Source organism: Macrosteles quadrilineatus, unplaced genomic scaffold (genome assembly GCF_028750875.1).
Source record: "Macrosteles quadrilineatus isolate MER2022 unplaced genomic scaffold, UCM_ALF_1.0 Scaffold_6__1_contigs__length_79288215, whole genome shotgun sequence".
In the NCBI taxonomy this organism is placed as follows: domain Eukaryota; kingdom Metazoa; phylum Arthropoda; class Insecta; order Hemiptera; family Cicadellidae; genus Macrosteles; species Macrosteles quadrilineatus.
In genome coordinates, this window is record NW_026542599.1 from 20,728,691 (window position 1) to 20,745,262 (window position 16,572).

The window sequence follows — 16,572 nt, forward strand, 5'->3', positions numbered from 1 at the left end:
GTAATTTATCTTTGACTTGTGTTTTTGCAGCATGTAATCAACCTTATTAACGTATCCAAATGCATGTACTTGTCTAACGGAATAAAATATTGATTCTTGATTCTTTAAAACTTGTAAATGTCTTATTTGTATCGCAACCACCATGTGGAGCTTAAAAAAAATGTGTTTAATATAACGTTAATATGCAATTAATTGTTGAGGATAAAATTTAAAAAAACCCTAAATTTTAAATTCTTAGGTTATTTTATTTAGTAGAAGAAACTGTAGTTTGCTTGCTTATGAATTTATTTTGATCAAATTCGGAAAATGTATTTACTACACGAGTTTAATACTGATAAAAAAACACTTGTATGTACTACTTGATAATAATTGGTAAATTAACATTGCTTTTCTAGCAATTTACCAAATTTGTATTTCTAGTGTCAATAAGTCATGTCAAACTACATGTTCGTTGAATAAAATTCCATTTAAAACAACTATCATTCATGAGGAAAGTTGATTTTTTTTAAGTTTACCTTGAGTCCTATCTTGGATAATGAGCTTGGTTCGAAAATGTTTGTAGTCTTTGAAATTAATTATAAATATTGTTATTCTGTAAAATTCTTGTAGCTATTATAGTACAAAGCCGACATATCAAGTGGGACTAGGTGTAATAAGTGAGAACTAAGGAACACATGCGTCATCTTGACGGATGGGACGTGTTGTAGTGATTCGTCAAAAGTGACAGTCATATAGAAAGTGTTATGATGTAATTTTACACATGACATTGTTAGAAAAAATAAGTAGCAACAATCTTATTCATTGAGTTTATAACTTGAGATGAGGAACTGCTCTATGTATGTATTTTAAGGATTATTGTTGGAGAGTGGTGCCTTTTCTACGAGCTGTTTCATTAGTCGGAATTGTTTTACTAAGGGATAGAAAATTAAATTATTTAACTGACTTTTATAACAATATTAAGTAAAAATTATCATTTTGTAGCGTTCCACCAAAGCGACCTTAACTCCAGGCCACGGCGTTCGATGTGGCAACACTGTCAGTAGTGCTGTTCAACAATATGTATAAATGAGAGGGCGTCACCAGTCTGACATGTTTGCATGGGACGTCTGGCGCTAAACGGCACTACTTGCGACGTTGCCAGTTCTACCAAGCCGCGGCCTGGAGTTTAAGTTGGCTGTGGTTCCAACCAATTTTAATCAATATGTCTTTTAAATCCACTTTACACTTCATTTTTTTTTGTGCCCACCATCCCGTACCACTGCCAATAAGTTCATAGTTTGTATAAACAGTATTGTTTCATCAGTCAGTCTTCACAGAGATCCACTACTAAAACAACAATAATTACAAAAACGGGACATAAATACACAATTGGGATTTTATAAATTTTATTACAAAAACCTAACCTAAAATATCAGTCATACTTTGGTTTCTTTGTACTAACAAACACACTAAAGACATAATACAGGGTGGACTTGACTAGGAACTTGACTACAAAATAAGCTAATACTAAAACAGGTGAGAGGACTGCGGCGACGTCTAGTAGCAGGAACCTGTACCATGGGAGGTCAGCGACCCTTGACCTCAGTCGAGGGGCACCGCGGTGGCGGAGGACGTATTCTGTCCAGTAGACAGCTGTGTCCAAAGGGGAGGCGAGGCGGTCGCGAAACTCTTGGGAGAGCCGGCGGGCGTTTTCTTTGTAGCTAGAACATAAAGAAGGTAATCAAACTCAATACTCCTTTAAAACCTCTATCTATAGCTATGGTTTGACAGATTTATCTTCATTCAAAGGCTTCCACGGCCGGTATTTTTTTAGAATGTATAATAACAACAACGGTGTCAGAATCTTCATGGACAGGCTTCAACGGTCGTCACTCATATTTAAACAATCTCGGTCTTCGTCTAGGATTCAACCCCGCCACTTGGCTATGAACAGAAACTACCGACGTTTCGGCCACATTACATTCGGCCATCTTCAGGGCGATCGAGCAAGATTACAAAACGGCGTCAGAATTTGGGGACGATTGATTGAATCTCGGCTTAACCTATGAAGATGTCTCTTAAACGTAAGGACGAATAGTCTGACCGCAATGACACGGTTTTCACTGAAATTCACAACAGATAACAATAAAACTGACTTATACAGTCTGAATTAGGAGAAGAATTGTTGGTTGGTTGACAAATGCGATTATTTCAATTAAAATTACAGCACTGTCTCAGCTATAGTACGATCTATTGTACTAGTATCTAATAACACATATATGACATTACGTGATCGTGATATTCTTAGTGTTAAATCCCTACTAAGACAGTTTTAGGACTATGTCCTCTTCCAAAATCCTTAAAAGTGTGTAGACACCTGCTTTTTGAAACTAAAGTAGCTGAGTTTGTGCTTGTCTCCAAGTTTTAACTGTCAAGAGAGCTATACTTCTCAATCCTATGTTAAAACTTTAGCCAGATTAAAAATAATAATGAAAGCAGTTGATTTGAGGCGATAGCGTGTTGGTGGCAGTTATTTACAATTACCACCCATTGTAAATTTTTAAGCTCGTTTTTAGTATCTAGTTCATGTTGGTGACACTGATTGCTAGAGTCAACGACATTTTGTTTTCATTATTAGAGTTAATTTAATTAGTTAGTTAATTAGTTAATTATTACTGCACTGGTTGGTTATAAAACTAGCGGATGAGTTATTGTTTATGATTAGATATGTGTATTTGGTCAAACGAGGATTAAAATGACTGAAATAACAAAAAAACTAATTGTATACAAACCACGACCTCTACAGTTCACCGGATTGAACTAGCAATAAAATTGTCTTCGGGTGATCCTGGAGGTTGAGATACCTAATTGGGGAGTATGTTTCATATATGCTTAAAGTTAAAAGCCTACGCCTAACACAATTTGGAAAGAACCTTTTTTCACTTGTGAGGCTTATATTAAACTACTGTGTATAACCTGTATAACATACCTAGGGTCCTGTAACACCTGACGCAGTGCTTGCGACGCGCTCTCTTTGGTAAGTCGTCTAACATCCAATTGGACAGCTGTTCCTCGCAGCACAAGAGAACGAATGTTGCTGTACTGGTCTGAGAAGAGTGGAAGCCCCACCATGGGTGTGCCGGTGTAGACAGCTTCTATGGTACTGGACTGGCCACCGTGTCCCATGAAGGCTTTTACATTTGGGTGTTCTGAGAACAAAACGTAATGGTCAAAAGTGTCCAAGAAAGACTCTTGTAGGATGTAAGTCACGCACAGTTGGTAAGTGTTTTTTAAATAAAGGTCAACCCTACATAATAGGAATAATAGCTTAAAAACAACATAAAATTGTGATACATAACAAAACTCAAAAACATTACAATTTGACTTGATATAATAACTGGTACAACATTGCCACTTCACCTTACCAATGTCCCATTTATAGTTAAATATTATTCATTAAAGATTAATTTTCTATACAAAGAGTTTAATTAACAACTAATCTAAGTCACTCCAATAGTTAGACACATAAGAAACACTCGTGAAATGGAATAACTAGAATATAGTTGGGATGAAGCTGTTTTTTTCTAAGAAAAGAAAATTACCAAATAAGCCCCCAAAACATACAGCAACTTTAACAAACCCTATACACTAACTTTGCAGCTCCGTTGCACACAATATTGCAACCAAAATTTGATGTTGGCTCATCCATTCTCTTTTATGCTTTTTTAATCAGCCTACCTAAGATATCCCTCTGAGGCAGCCATCTTCTCAACATAACATTGTTGGGTTTGTCTTGGACATCCTCCTCGAACTTGAACACAACTTTCTGTGGAAGTTCGGCGAAAGCATCCATGAGGGCCTTCAGAGAGCTATTAGGCATCGAGGCGGATCTGACAATCGATCCAAGACTGAACACTACAACTCCTTCAGTTGCTGCGTCCAGGAACTTGCGCAGATCCTGTGCAAAAGAAATTGTAGAAGACTTTTTATATATACAAAACTGGTTATTTGTTGTATCATTAAAAAAATGTTAAAGTACCAGCAGTAGCCGTCGCCAAACATAATGACATTAATTCTATCTAATGGGTGGATGACGAAATAATTGCGTAACCAAGTTTTGCCCGAAAAATATATCCACGGCAAAAATCCCGTGTATATATAATATATGCACTATGACAACTTTATAGACTTATTTTTAACATTGATAATGGTGTATATTTGCACTTTAGAGTCCTTGGAGGCTAGCGGCCATCTTGGATGATTTCAAACCGCTGCTGAAGAGTTTAGTATCATCCAAAAATACTGTTTAAACACCAAAGTACGATACTTTAATTATCTAGGATACTGTGGAATAAGAAATCGTTTTCCAAGAGAGGCCATGGATCCAGCGGCCATTTTGGATTTGCCCACCATAAGAGCAATGTTAATTTATTTAATTTAAAATAGCCACTGTAGAGTTATTTACTTTTTTTAAATAGTTTTTTTTTAAATACCAAAGTGATTATAATTTAAATATCTAGTGCTCTGAGGGACTAGAAATTTTCTTTGTAGTTTTTTTTTATTGTTTTATGAGTTAGAGGGTCTAGGCTCCAAGGACTCTTGACTGAAGTGTTTAGGTTTCTCTTCAGAATGCAAAAAAGGTCTTGATTCTCTCGATACGTTTTAAATAAATACGCTTAAGGAGAAGAATTTTACTTTTGTTCATGACATGTATTATTATTATTACTTAGAGGTTAATTGTAACCGCTTGTTGTGACTTGTTGTTAGAGGTTAATTAGTTCACCTTAATAAAGAAGCATTTTCATTTCATAAGAGCAGATCAATTTTTTTTCTGAATAAAACTTTTTCTATAAACAAATACATTTTCCCCACATATCTTTATAATGTGGTCAAAAATGAAATGGCTGACATCATAATCTTACAAACAGACTTAACGTCAATCAATACACAATCTAAACCTACCTTTGGTAGAGGTTTCGGGTCCTTCACGTGGATTCCACCCACTTCAACAAAGTTTGGTACGAAAGGCCTCGACTGAAGAAGAGTGAAGTGACTATTGACCATCACTAAAGAAGTTCTCTTCATGGTCTCGACCGCGGAAGGAGCCTCTGGGTCAAGATACTTCCTCACAAAAGCATCCGACCTTTCATAGTTCAAAGGTCCGACTCCCAGCGTGGAAAACAGCCAGGCCACAGTGTTCACAGTCCTCTGGTAGATATTCATGTCTTCGTCCACGTTCAGGAAGTTGTTGATGACGAAGGCCGGGTGGTCGGGGTTGCCTACCCTAGGGTTGACCCATGGGAGTGCCGAGCTGGTCACGAAGGAAACGATGGGTGTGTTGAACTTGTGTGCGAAGACGGAGAAACACTCATAGGTCCAAGTGTGGGCGATCACTAGGTCGAAGTGTGCCGTGGAGTTGTAGAGGTCTCGGAGCTCTCCGGACTTGAGAACTCTCTCACACATTCGAGTACCTGCGTCCCAGATCTCCACCATGTTGCGGAAAGAATCCTTCCCCATTTCGGTGGCCTAAACAGTAAGGTAATTTGGTAAGCGTTTATTTGTTTCGTGTACATTGAGGTTAAATCTTGAGTCAACTAACTGTATAGTTTGAGTGGTAACGCTTCCAGGAACTCCCTAACATAAGGTTTTCTGGTTTTACTTACAGTGAAGGTGTTGTACTAATTTCATAGGATTGCATGCATACATTGGGAGCTATGATTGAGTGAGATGCAATGCTAGTTTTACATAAGGCTATTATAGGACTAAACTTTTGGTTAAACCCCATTCGGTACCAATACCATTTAACCTTAAAAACTTTGTATATTCTACAGTTATAGATTTAATTCAAATGTACAACGAACGTTGAATCTATTAGTACAATAAATGAAATTCCGGGAATCTTAGCAGAGGAAAGTTTTTAATGGCATTTACCAAATTGGCTGATTGGCAGATTGTGTTTTACGACCTTCAAAAATGATCAAAAAGAATTTATAAAAAGCATTAGTGATTGTGTATGAAAGGACGGAAAACATTGTATAGAATTTCCTGGTTTTCCATTTCAAGCATGATTGCAATAATATACAATATCTAACTGTGGTATATAGTTATTTTGAAGAAATACTATTTACAACTAAAGAATCAAGCCTAAAACTGTATCGTACTCAAATATCCCAATTCTCAATCTATGGTTTGGTATCACGTGACTATATTATGTTGCCAACAATTTCAAAAACGTAGCAGACACAATATCTCTTGTGTTTGGATGCTTTATGACAGTTGCATTTAAAAGTAAAAAAACGTGTTTATTTTCCGTCCAACTACGTTACAATTATGATTTCAGACAATACAGTTTTCTGTTATATTATCAGTGGGTGCTGCATAACATTCCTGATATTGTGTAGGCTTACTTCGACCTCCTCTTCCACTCAAGTAAATGAGCAAATACTCTTGAAACAACGAGAAAAGGGTGACTCATATATTCATTTACATATCTCTAAATTACAGTAGGAATAAGAATGTTTCTTTAGGACATTTGTTATGTAAGCCACAGCTTGATAACTTTGGTTATGGCGGGTTGATTCCAGAGTTGGCTAAAAAAACTTACATTAGGCTAAATTTTAATTGAAAGACATTTAAATTATTCTGGTTTAAATTCATGCAGCCATGATTGCTGCACTACCGATACTCGTTGATGTTTTTAAAGTAACTCGTTAAACGCTATACATCACTGTTTAGTGTTTGCGTATTTGAACAAAGTATTTAGTATTATTCAGTAACCAATTCAAATTTTGAAGAAGTTACTAAGCAAGCACATAATATTAGTCAACATGTATCTGTGATATTTTATAACTCAAGATATGTAACAGAAGTTCTTTTGTAAATATCACGTACGCGTGGGATAGGACATACTTGTGCCGTCCAACATATCAGTCAGATATCAATTATTCATCCCAAAATCAATACCAGAACTGAGCGATGGTTTGCTCCGTGTTACATATGTTTAGTTCAAAATTTCAATAATAACGTTCGAACAGAAAAAAAATCTGAAGTATCTACTACGAGTGACCTTTGCTTTCCAAGTTAAGTAATCTAAACCTTGTGGTGGTTGTAACATCTCTTAGATTTCTAAAGCTAATATGTCTCCTGATATGTCAAATGTTACGGAGTGCAAAGAGCAGTGGAATTATTTAAGAGTACGATATCGTTTGACCGGCTTAGAAAAGTCACTGCACTAATTCAATTTGCACTTTTTACATTGTGCTTAAGGTGCTCGATACATTGCCAGCAGATGCATTTCGAGATACGACAAAACTATCTTAAACGGAATTGAGAACAATAAACATCCCATTTCCAAAGTTCAAGAGTCCTTGGAACCATATAAAACAATTACAAAAGTACGGTAAAAGAAAATGTCTAATCCCTCAGTGCACTAGATATTTAAACTACAATCACTTTGGTATATGACAAAATATTTTAAATGGTAAATAATCCTTCATTGGCTGATTGAAGTTAACAAAATTAACATTGCTCTTATGGCAGGCAATACCAAGATGGCCGTAAGCCACCATTGACTCCCTTGAAAACAGTTACAAAAGTACAAAGAAAAACTCTGACCCCACAGTGCACTAGGTATTTAAATTTCAATTACTTTGTAATTTGAAAAAATAATATTGGATGATAAATAACCCATCAACAGCTGTTTGAAATTATCCAGACGGCCGCTAACCCCAAGGACTCTAAAATGAACGGACATAGCTGAACTGAGCCGCAAAGTGGGTTGTGTCCTGATTGCGAACAGTCCAGATTGCGAACAAGGGTAAAATCGTCCAGATTGCGAACACCTCAAAAATGCAGTAGACTACCTGAACATGAGTCGTCCAGACTGCGAACAAATATTTTGGAATCTGTAAAGATGGTAAAGATGGTTTAGTCGCTGTTGTTGAACGTGAGTTTTAATTGCTTGTATTTGATGTTTTTAGGTAATGATTGAGTTGGAAATGTGATTGAATTATTGGTGTTGTAATGTGTAATGCATATACATGATATTTCGGACGTAAGATGTATGTAAGTATTGTATTTGTTTTAGTTGCTACTTAAATTGCTCGTTGACGATGTTTTTTTTAGGTAATGATTGAGTTTGGATTTTGATATTGGCAAATGCATGTTATTTCGGCTAATTATGTTAAACCATAGTCAGTATATCTAAAATTAATACGTGAGGGGTTTTTTTTGTAAACAAAACTGCTACGTTATTTCTGGACCGATTTTAACGTTTGAGGTGTCTAATAATTAGTCTCAGAAAATACAAGAAGAGTTTATTCTTTTAAAGCGCTATTAAATAGCGTGAGCATTTCAATTAGTTATATAAGCATTTAGTGTGGTCTTTTAAACTCGACGAAAATTATGACTGCTATAAAGATATGAGTCTTCAAGAACATTCATCCTCTCCATTATGTATATTACCAGTCTTAAGTTGTGATTTAGGCTAAATCATTCTGTTAAGGGTTTCTATGAAAGTATTGAAAACCCCGACCACTCAAAATGTGTTCGCAATCAGGAAACGTCCCCACCCCACGGACGACCCCCTCCACCTCGTAGACCCAAACATGTTCGCAGTCTGGACTGTTCGCAATCAGGAGGACACCGCAAAGGTTGTTGCTCTAAATTACTGATTTATGCATGTAAAATTACTTTTTACCCAAGAACTTACAGAACAATTCACAAATCTTTGATATGTTATACTACATAGAATATCAAAAGTATTTAAAACTATGATATAAAATAGTTGGACTGTACCCACACTTTGTGCGAAGCTCACGGAACTATGTTAAATTAGAATACAAACTACTTATAACCGTTTCGTATAATGATTTTACTCCTTCACTGGAAAGTCAGTGTTGCCATAATGACAAGTCTGAATATGGAACTGAACCGGCGATAAACTTAATATATTTTCAATCCTTAAATCCCCACATGAACATAATAATATGCACTTACAGGGGAGTGAGCTGGTCCATCAATAGAGCGTGGGACTTAAGTCTCTAAGTTCCCGGGTTCAAATCCCACCTAATCACCAAATGATTTTTTCTAAGTGATAATGCCACAACCTCTATGTTTAGCCTGAAGAGATCTGCTTAGAGCTTAAGTCCAAAGACAAATAATGCACTTACAGTCTGCACGGAGAGGTTGCTCTGGATAGGGACGAGAAGATGTCCCACGGCAATGTCGTGGTAGTTTGGCGGAGGGTTCTTCTGCGGGAAGCTGGAGACTACAGTGATCTGATGTCCTCTCGCAGCCAGCTGTAGGAAGAGTGGCTCCATCACGGTGAAGTGGGAGTAGCTGTTGCTCACTGCAAAGGCAAGGATTTCCGCTCCTTGAGTAACAGCGAGGAAACAGCATAACGTCAGGCTCGTCAACACAGTCTGGAAACAGTTGAGGAACATTAATAAAATTTAAATTTAATTAAAAAAGTAATAAGAATTGGCCTACAATTATTTACATAATTTTTTTTAAATGGGTTTTCAGAATGATCTAGTCTCAAATCGCCTACAGTTTAACGTAATTCAAAGTGAAACAATAAGCTTACATACTCAATATCATTGCTCTAAACCTAGTGAAACGTATTCAAATAGTTAATTACACTTTGAGGAGCATAACCTTCTCACCCCTGCTCAATTTGGTTTTAGAAAGGGAAAGTCCACTGTCCAGGCAGTTGACTTCCTTGTACAAACTATTCTGAACGCCTTTGAAGCTAAGAATTCTCTATCTGTAATGATGTGTGATCTGTCTCGTGCGTTCGATTGTGTGTCCCACAATCTTTTACTGTCTAAATTTGAAAAATATGGAGTGAGGGGTAATGCTCTTTCAATCCTCAGATCTTACTTATCTGATAGAACGCAAACTGTCTCTTGGAATGGAAGCAACTCAGGCCAGCTTAATGTTAAGTATGGGGTACCACAGGGCTCTATACTGGGTCCTTTTCTTTTCATTGTTTCAATGAACGATCTATATCTCAGAGTTGCTGGTAATGTACTGTTGTATGCTGACGATACTACTCTCTTTTCTGGTGACAGTGATTTCGGCGTTTCCAGGGCTGCAGTCCAGCAGTTGTTGGAAACTGCTTCTGTTTGGTTCAGAGAGAACAAACTGACTCTAAATGAAGCAAAAACTCAAACCATTACATTTAGTCTGTCTAAGAAAAAGCCTAATGCTTTTGATCAGCCTGTCAAGCTGCTGGGCTTTGTACTTGACCCGCAGCTAAATTGGACAAACCATATCGAACAAATTTGTAACAAACTTAGTAGGGTAATATACCTACTCCGACGTCTAAAAGCTGACATGCCCCAGGAGTTTTTACGTCTCGCATATATGGCCTTTTTCCAATCCCACCTACAGTATGGCACTAGACTCTGGGGACATGCGCCTGCTGTAGAAAAAGTTCTGCTTTTGCAAAAAACAGCTGTCAGAGTCCTCTGCGGAGCCCAGCAGCTTGCGCATTGCAAACCCTTGTTAATAGAAAACTGTATAATGTCTGTACATAATGTATATATTTATCAATGTTTATTAGAAATTAAGGCTCAGGAAGACACAATGTGTCTGAACAGTAGTGTACATAGCCATGCAACCAGGAGCTCTTCTAATGTACATAGACATAGGGTTAGGCTAACCAAAACTTTGAATTCTTTTCCTGTTGCAGGTATAGCCTTTTTTAACACCATACCTCTGCAAGTAAGAAGGAAACCTGCAAAAGCTTTTGCTAGGTGTGTTAAGGATTGGTTGGTGGCAAACCCATTTTACTCCTTGCAGGAGTTCTGGAATTCAGATACCCACACAATGAATTAGAAAGAAATAAAGAAAACAAAAATACATACATATATTTATACTACCTAAACCTTGCCTACAGGTATGAGTGTGGTTTTTTTTTAAGTTTTCCTTTTTGCTTTTTCTCTGCTTTGTTAATTTTTATATTTTTTTCTCCGCTGCATGTTTTACAGTTTTGTTTTGCAGTTTTTTTATTTATTTATCTATTATGCATGGTGTGCTCTTTGGACATTTGTATGTGCTCTTTGGACATTGTTTTGTGAATCAAGAGGAATGCATCTCTGTTTTGTATTTTAGTTTAGTGTTAGTGACTTGGCCAATTGTTATAAACTGAACGGCTCAATAAATCTTGAATCTTGAATCTTGAATCTTGAATCTTGACACTCAATAGCCAAGAAAATGTTACTACATCAGCAATTATTCGAAACTGTGTTTTGAAAATTTAAGGGATTTTCCAATTAAATTTATGACTGTAACAAGGCTTCCACAAGGTTCATTGCTAGGCCCATGTGTCTTTATGATGATCTTTTAGATGTAATTTCTGAGAATGCTCTGCAATGTCATTTCTTATTAGTTATGTCTTTTTTTAGAAATTGGGAGCTTGCCGTTGAAATAAATGAATGAACTTAGTACCAGAGGGCTTTTCAATGACTATTAGATGTTTGTTACCAGCTAGGGGTAGTTGTTTCCTTTCAAGCCATTGAAATTCCGACTACAAAGTACAGCTGGGTCCAGTTTAGGACTATGAAAACCTAACAAATACTAAAAACTGCCGTTTTTGGCATATCACAAAGTTGTATCAGACTTTAGTTCCTATTGCGCTGTACAAACCTCAATAATTGTGGTAACCCATAAATGCGTTAAAATTTCCAAGAACACTCTAGAGAATCAGAAAAATCCAAAATCTTGAGATTTAGCCTCTTCAATTAATGCAATGTTTTAGTGTCAGGTTTAGGTCCCTCCTAGTACAAGGACTTGCTAAGCCTGTGTCTGGTGAAGTGTTAAAGAATTTCAAGTAACCACCTTCCCCGATCACAAGCTTAAATGGTGCGGTGTAGCCAAGCATGCCACGGAGACAACAGCCAATTTAGTTAATAAGATGGAAATCGGCCTAGAAGGCCTTAGGCCTTGGCTTTCAAAGCCAAAAAAAAATGAAAGCTTTGGCTTTCATTTTTGGCCTGTTTTCAAAGTACGACAATGTTTTATGTACTTTACTTTACCACTTTGAGTATTTTTGTAGAATTAGTTTTGGTTACGATAAGGCTGTCTTATCGTGGTAGACTTAAGATTATCAATGTAAAGACCGACCGTCTCCATGAATGACCGAGCGATTGCAATAACATTTACTCACGACTAAATAGAATAAACAGTTGTTTAAAGAATGCTTAGCTTATCAAGATTGACAAAACGAAACATAAATCTAGTAGATTGTTTGAAACGAAGTTTTATTATGTAAAAATAGTTCTAGAATTGTGATATTTAAAGAAATCCCTACAATCTATAGTCAAATGAGGCTATGATGACCAGTTCTAACTTCATGTGTGCATTTTTTTACAATAATTTACTGTTAATCTAAGTAAAAAATATGGAGAACAGCTTTAGACACATAGGTTCATCATGTAAGGGGAATTATTTTCTTACATACATAAGTATTTGCTTATTTTAACTTCACAATTGGATTTTCATCTCAAAATTCATTTGTTTTAAATTAACATTAAATTATCGCTTTTAGACGGCAATATAAATAGCAAAATAATTGCTATTTAAGCCTATTTTAAAGAGGAGCCTTTTGTATCTACAACTGACTTACTTAAGAACCTATTTATATAATCAAGTCACTGCTGTTATTTAAGTTTCAATGATAAATGCCACATAAATCTTGCCTCAGTCATCTAGAAGGCACTATTTGATTACGTCATCCTTGTTGATTTGTTGACCCCCTTCGTTGTTATACAAGATGTGCACGTCCTTTTTCAACCTTTTTTTATGGAAATTTTCAAAGCTGTTATGAAACAGGCCACTGAACTGACTATTAATCCGTAACACGGATAGTTCTGATTGTGCTTTAATATCAGTTAACCCCTGACTTGGCATCCGTCCATTAAAACTTATATAAATACTCGCCAACAGCTTAACTCGAATGAGTTTTAAATGTATTCAATGATATTTTATTTATCTTTCAATAGTTTTACTCATCACCACAGCAGAATATTCAGGTTTGATTATTCAAATCACCTAAGTAAAAGAAAGTAAATCCATTATATGAATGGAATTAAAATATGTTGAATTGTCAATACGTTGGGATGAACACCAAAGAGTTCTTACATAATGTATATTTTAGAAAAACAATCACAGCTAAATTATTGAATACGGTCATAAGTATTGAGTAAAATTATGTGCAAAACTACACAGAAATATTGATTGAATTATGCCTATTTGAGGCATAATTACCATCTCAAACAGCATGGGAATTACGGATAAATTAAGTTTTATTATTTGATCAAGATTTAGATATTTAAGGTAAACCTGTTTTTAAACGATAAATATCTTATGTGTTGTGAGTTTGACTACTGCCCTTAGTACTTCTAATTGACGCTTCATATTACCTTTGATAACTCTTTTACAATTAAAATAGTTAAATCCAATGTTCCCTAAATACCTGTTTTTACCACCACCATGATTTTCACAATGATGCGTGAATTTCACTATGAAATGTGTTTGTAATTAAAGGTTGTCATTCGAAAGCTTCAAAAATGGCCTTTAAATCAACAATAAACGTAACTAACATTGAAATATAAGTTTTTCTACAACACCTACATTTTAAAAAATATTTAATTTTTATTACCTATCTGTTTGAGTTGGTACCCATGTAGAATTTATTCAATCACATTATAATGCACACATAATTTGATTAGTCTACTTAGGGCCAGATGCTTTGTATAAACATCGGTTTGTTTATTCAGACAAAATAAGCTGTAGAACTCCTGAGCAATGTAAAGAATTAATCATTGTTACTGGTTTCTTTATTCATAATTGTGTTTTTTTTTTATACTTATTTCAATCTCAATGTCTTTGCCTGCGATGGAACCCCCAATATGAATTTAAGAACCGATAAGTGTATTTACTCTTGTACTGTATTTAAATTAATCGGGTTTAACTAGCCTAGCAAACATGTAATACAACCAAAAAAACACATATTTTACTAGGCAGTATCTTTATCAAGAAAAGCAGTTTTTGCATTTCATTTACTGCTATTTTTTCACTCTCAAAATATTAACTCAAATCGCTTAAGTTTTCTGTTATTGTATGTTAGCAATAGCATTAAAAAAAAAATTGAATTTTTAAAGGTCCTTGGTCTAAATTTAAATTTATTATGAACCTGCATCGATAAAACTAAACAAATCTATTATGATTCTACTTGGTCTTAATTCACGAACGGGAATTAAATTATGTCTTAATTATATTAGTTCTTCCTAGAAACTAAATATTTTCACACTTATTAGAGACAATAACTTTCAAACATTATACGTAGCTGTGGAAAAATGCATGAGCTCCGTTAAGTTGTGAGTTAAAATAATTCATCTAAGCTGATTGCATTTGAAATACATATTTATTTATAATCCTTCAATCTTTCATATGAAGTCTTACTTAAAGGTCGTTGTGAAAGGATCATCCGGAAGTCTGCCAATCATTGTCTCAACAGTCCAATGATAACAGCGTAAGAAATAAAAGGTTATCCGAAATGCTAATGACATAACTGATTGCTAAGTATTTCTGTTGAATAATAGTGCTGCGTACCATGGTGTAACTTACGATCAATATGGAAAATAATTGAGTTCAAAATACTTTGCAGTAATCAATTAAGACTGTTTCATACCCAAACAAGTAATACAGGTTATTTATTTATTCATGACAACGGCTTAAGCCAATACATAAAGTTGACAAGAGGTAGACGACTAACGAGAATTGCATGTATAACAATATAGATAACAATTAATTAGAATTAGGTTGCAACAAAACAAAAGTCTTAAAAATACATACAATAATCCAAAGAATGACGGTTGATAAATTATAATTTATTATAAGAATTTATAAATATATTACTGTCGAATACCGTAATTATTATTAGCTTGATTTATTGTTAGACTACAAACGTAATTAGCTCTAAGTTTTCAAAACGTTTTTTCAATTTATAAAAGTATTTGTTACTTGAATTAATTACGTGAAATTAATGTTTCCATATTAAAGTAACAAATTTTACAGCATTTTTGTTAACAAGTATTAAATCACTTTATCTTTGACATTATTATTGCACTTAAGTATAGAATAGAAGTATAGGCTTGATCTGTAGTACTGATAAAATTAGTTAGTATAATTGTTTAACATAAATTAAATTGGTGTTCACATTTAATATGTGTACACCTATTTGAGAACCGTTCGTCAAAAATACTAAATATTCACACGTATCACTCTTTTAGACACAAACTATTTAATTTGTTTTGTCACAAAATCAATATTTCCGTAATCAATGTAAAAGGTCGCATGTTTTAAATATGCACTCTCCAAAGTTTAGGCTATTCATTACTCTAATTACATTGATATATACATAGCTAGTTTGTTCATTGATGATTAAGAAATTAATTAGCTTAGAGATTTTACAAAGAATTTAACTTTGACCTAAGGTTTCCTATTTTTCGCAAGTATGTGTTTAAAAAACTGTATTTATTAATTTATACATGCAAAAGGCTTAGCCAATACAATAGCCTAGTATATTCATACGAGGGGACCCGTGCACTAATTACGCATTTTTTTTAAAGTTAGGTTTTAAAAGTTATTTCCAAGACAAAACAAATAGTGTTATGCCCTTCCTTTTAATAGGTTATGTTTGATTTTAACATGTATTAAGTCAGATCAAATCAAACCATTTTATTGGGCAAAAGTAGCAATAATACAGTTTGCATTAGCCAGGCCAGTACAAAACTCCATTTAAAATTACAATTACTACATTAACAATACAATTACTAATTCTATTTACATTTTCCAAAATAAACTTAATAAAGTGGCAGTTTATTAAGTTTTATTAGGTAAATAATTTTACTAACTTACAAAAAGAATTATTTCAATGTATATCTACATTATAGAGTGATTTACACCCCAATCGGGTTACAATGATAAACAAGTAGTGTATTTGAAACACGTGTTCATAAACTAACTGTTTTGCCTCTTGTTTACAACCTGTCTGTGGTTGAGGTTGTAGCCTAATAAATCCACTAGAATAAAATGCACAATATATTAAATAATAATGTATTTAATAATAATAAATAAACAGCCTTACCTTATTTACATTCTGTCGTTTCATCTTGTGGCCAAACAGTCTTGGAAAAATAAACACAAACAAATAAAAATTGTAAGCCTATTCGCGATAGTTAATAGATTCGACCGTTCTAACCCGTGTCTAGACCCAGAATAAGAAGGTTAGACTCTAATCCTATCGCACTATAGTGAACTCCCCTTATCTTCTTCTCCCCCACTCAAGTTCACAAATATTTAACGGGGCCAAATCATTAGTAATGAACCAAAAGTTTGCATGGCCGTTGGGGTTAGGGACAAACTATTCTAAACTCGCAATACTTCACGAATCCCAGCAACAAATGAGTCATGCCATTTCTTACGTTTCAAGGTTTTAAGATAATATTTCGAGGGCAGTGTGAGGACAAATTCGAGAAAACGTTTGAATTTAAAAGAATTATTTATTATGATACTATCTGGTTG

At 34.7% G+C, this 16,572-nt stretch overlaps 1 protein-coding gene across 1 annotated transcript; it reads right to left on the reverse strand.

The window, feature by feature from the left end:
* Window positions 1-1,377: 1,377 nt before the first annotated feature.
* LOC128996762 (UDP-glucosyltransferase 2-like) lies at window positions 1,378-16,251 on the reverse strand. The gene is made up of 6 exons (XM_054422215.1): window positions 16,136-16,251; window positions 9,150-9,401; window positions 4,942-5,505; window positions 3,718-3,937; window positions 2,969-3,188; window positions 1,378-1,700 (listed from the first exon to the last, which is right to left on the reverse strand). The coding sequence occupies exons 1-6, from the start codon at window positions 16,157-16,159 to the stop codon at window positions 1,412-1,414; spliced, it is 1,569 nt and encodes a 522-aa protein (XP_054278190.1). The 5' UTR covers window positions 16,160-16,251; the 3' UTR covers window positions 1,378-1,411.
* Between the last annotated feature and the right edge of the window lie 321 nt (window positions 16,252-16,572).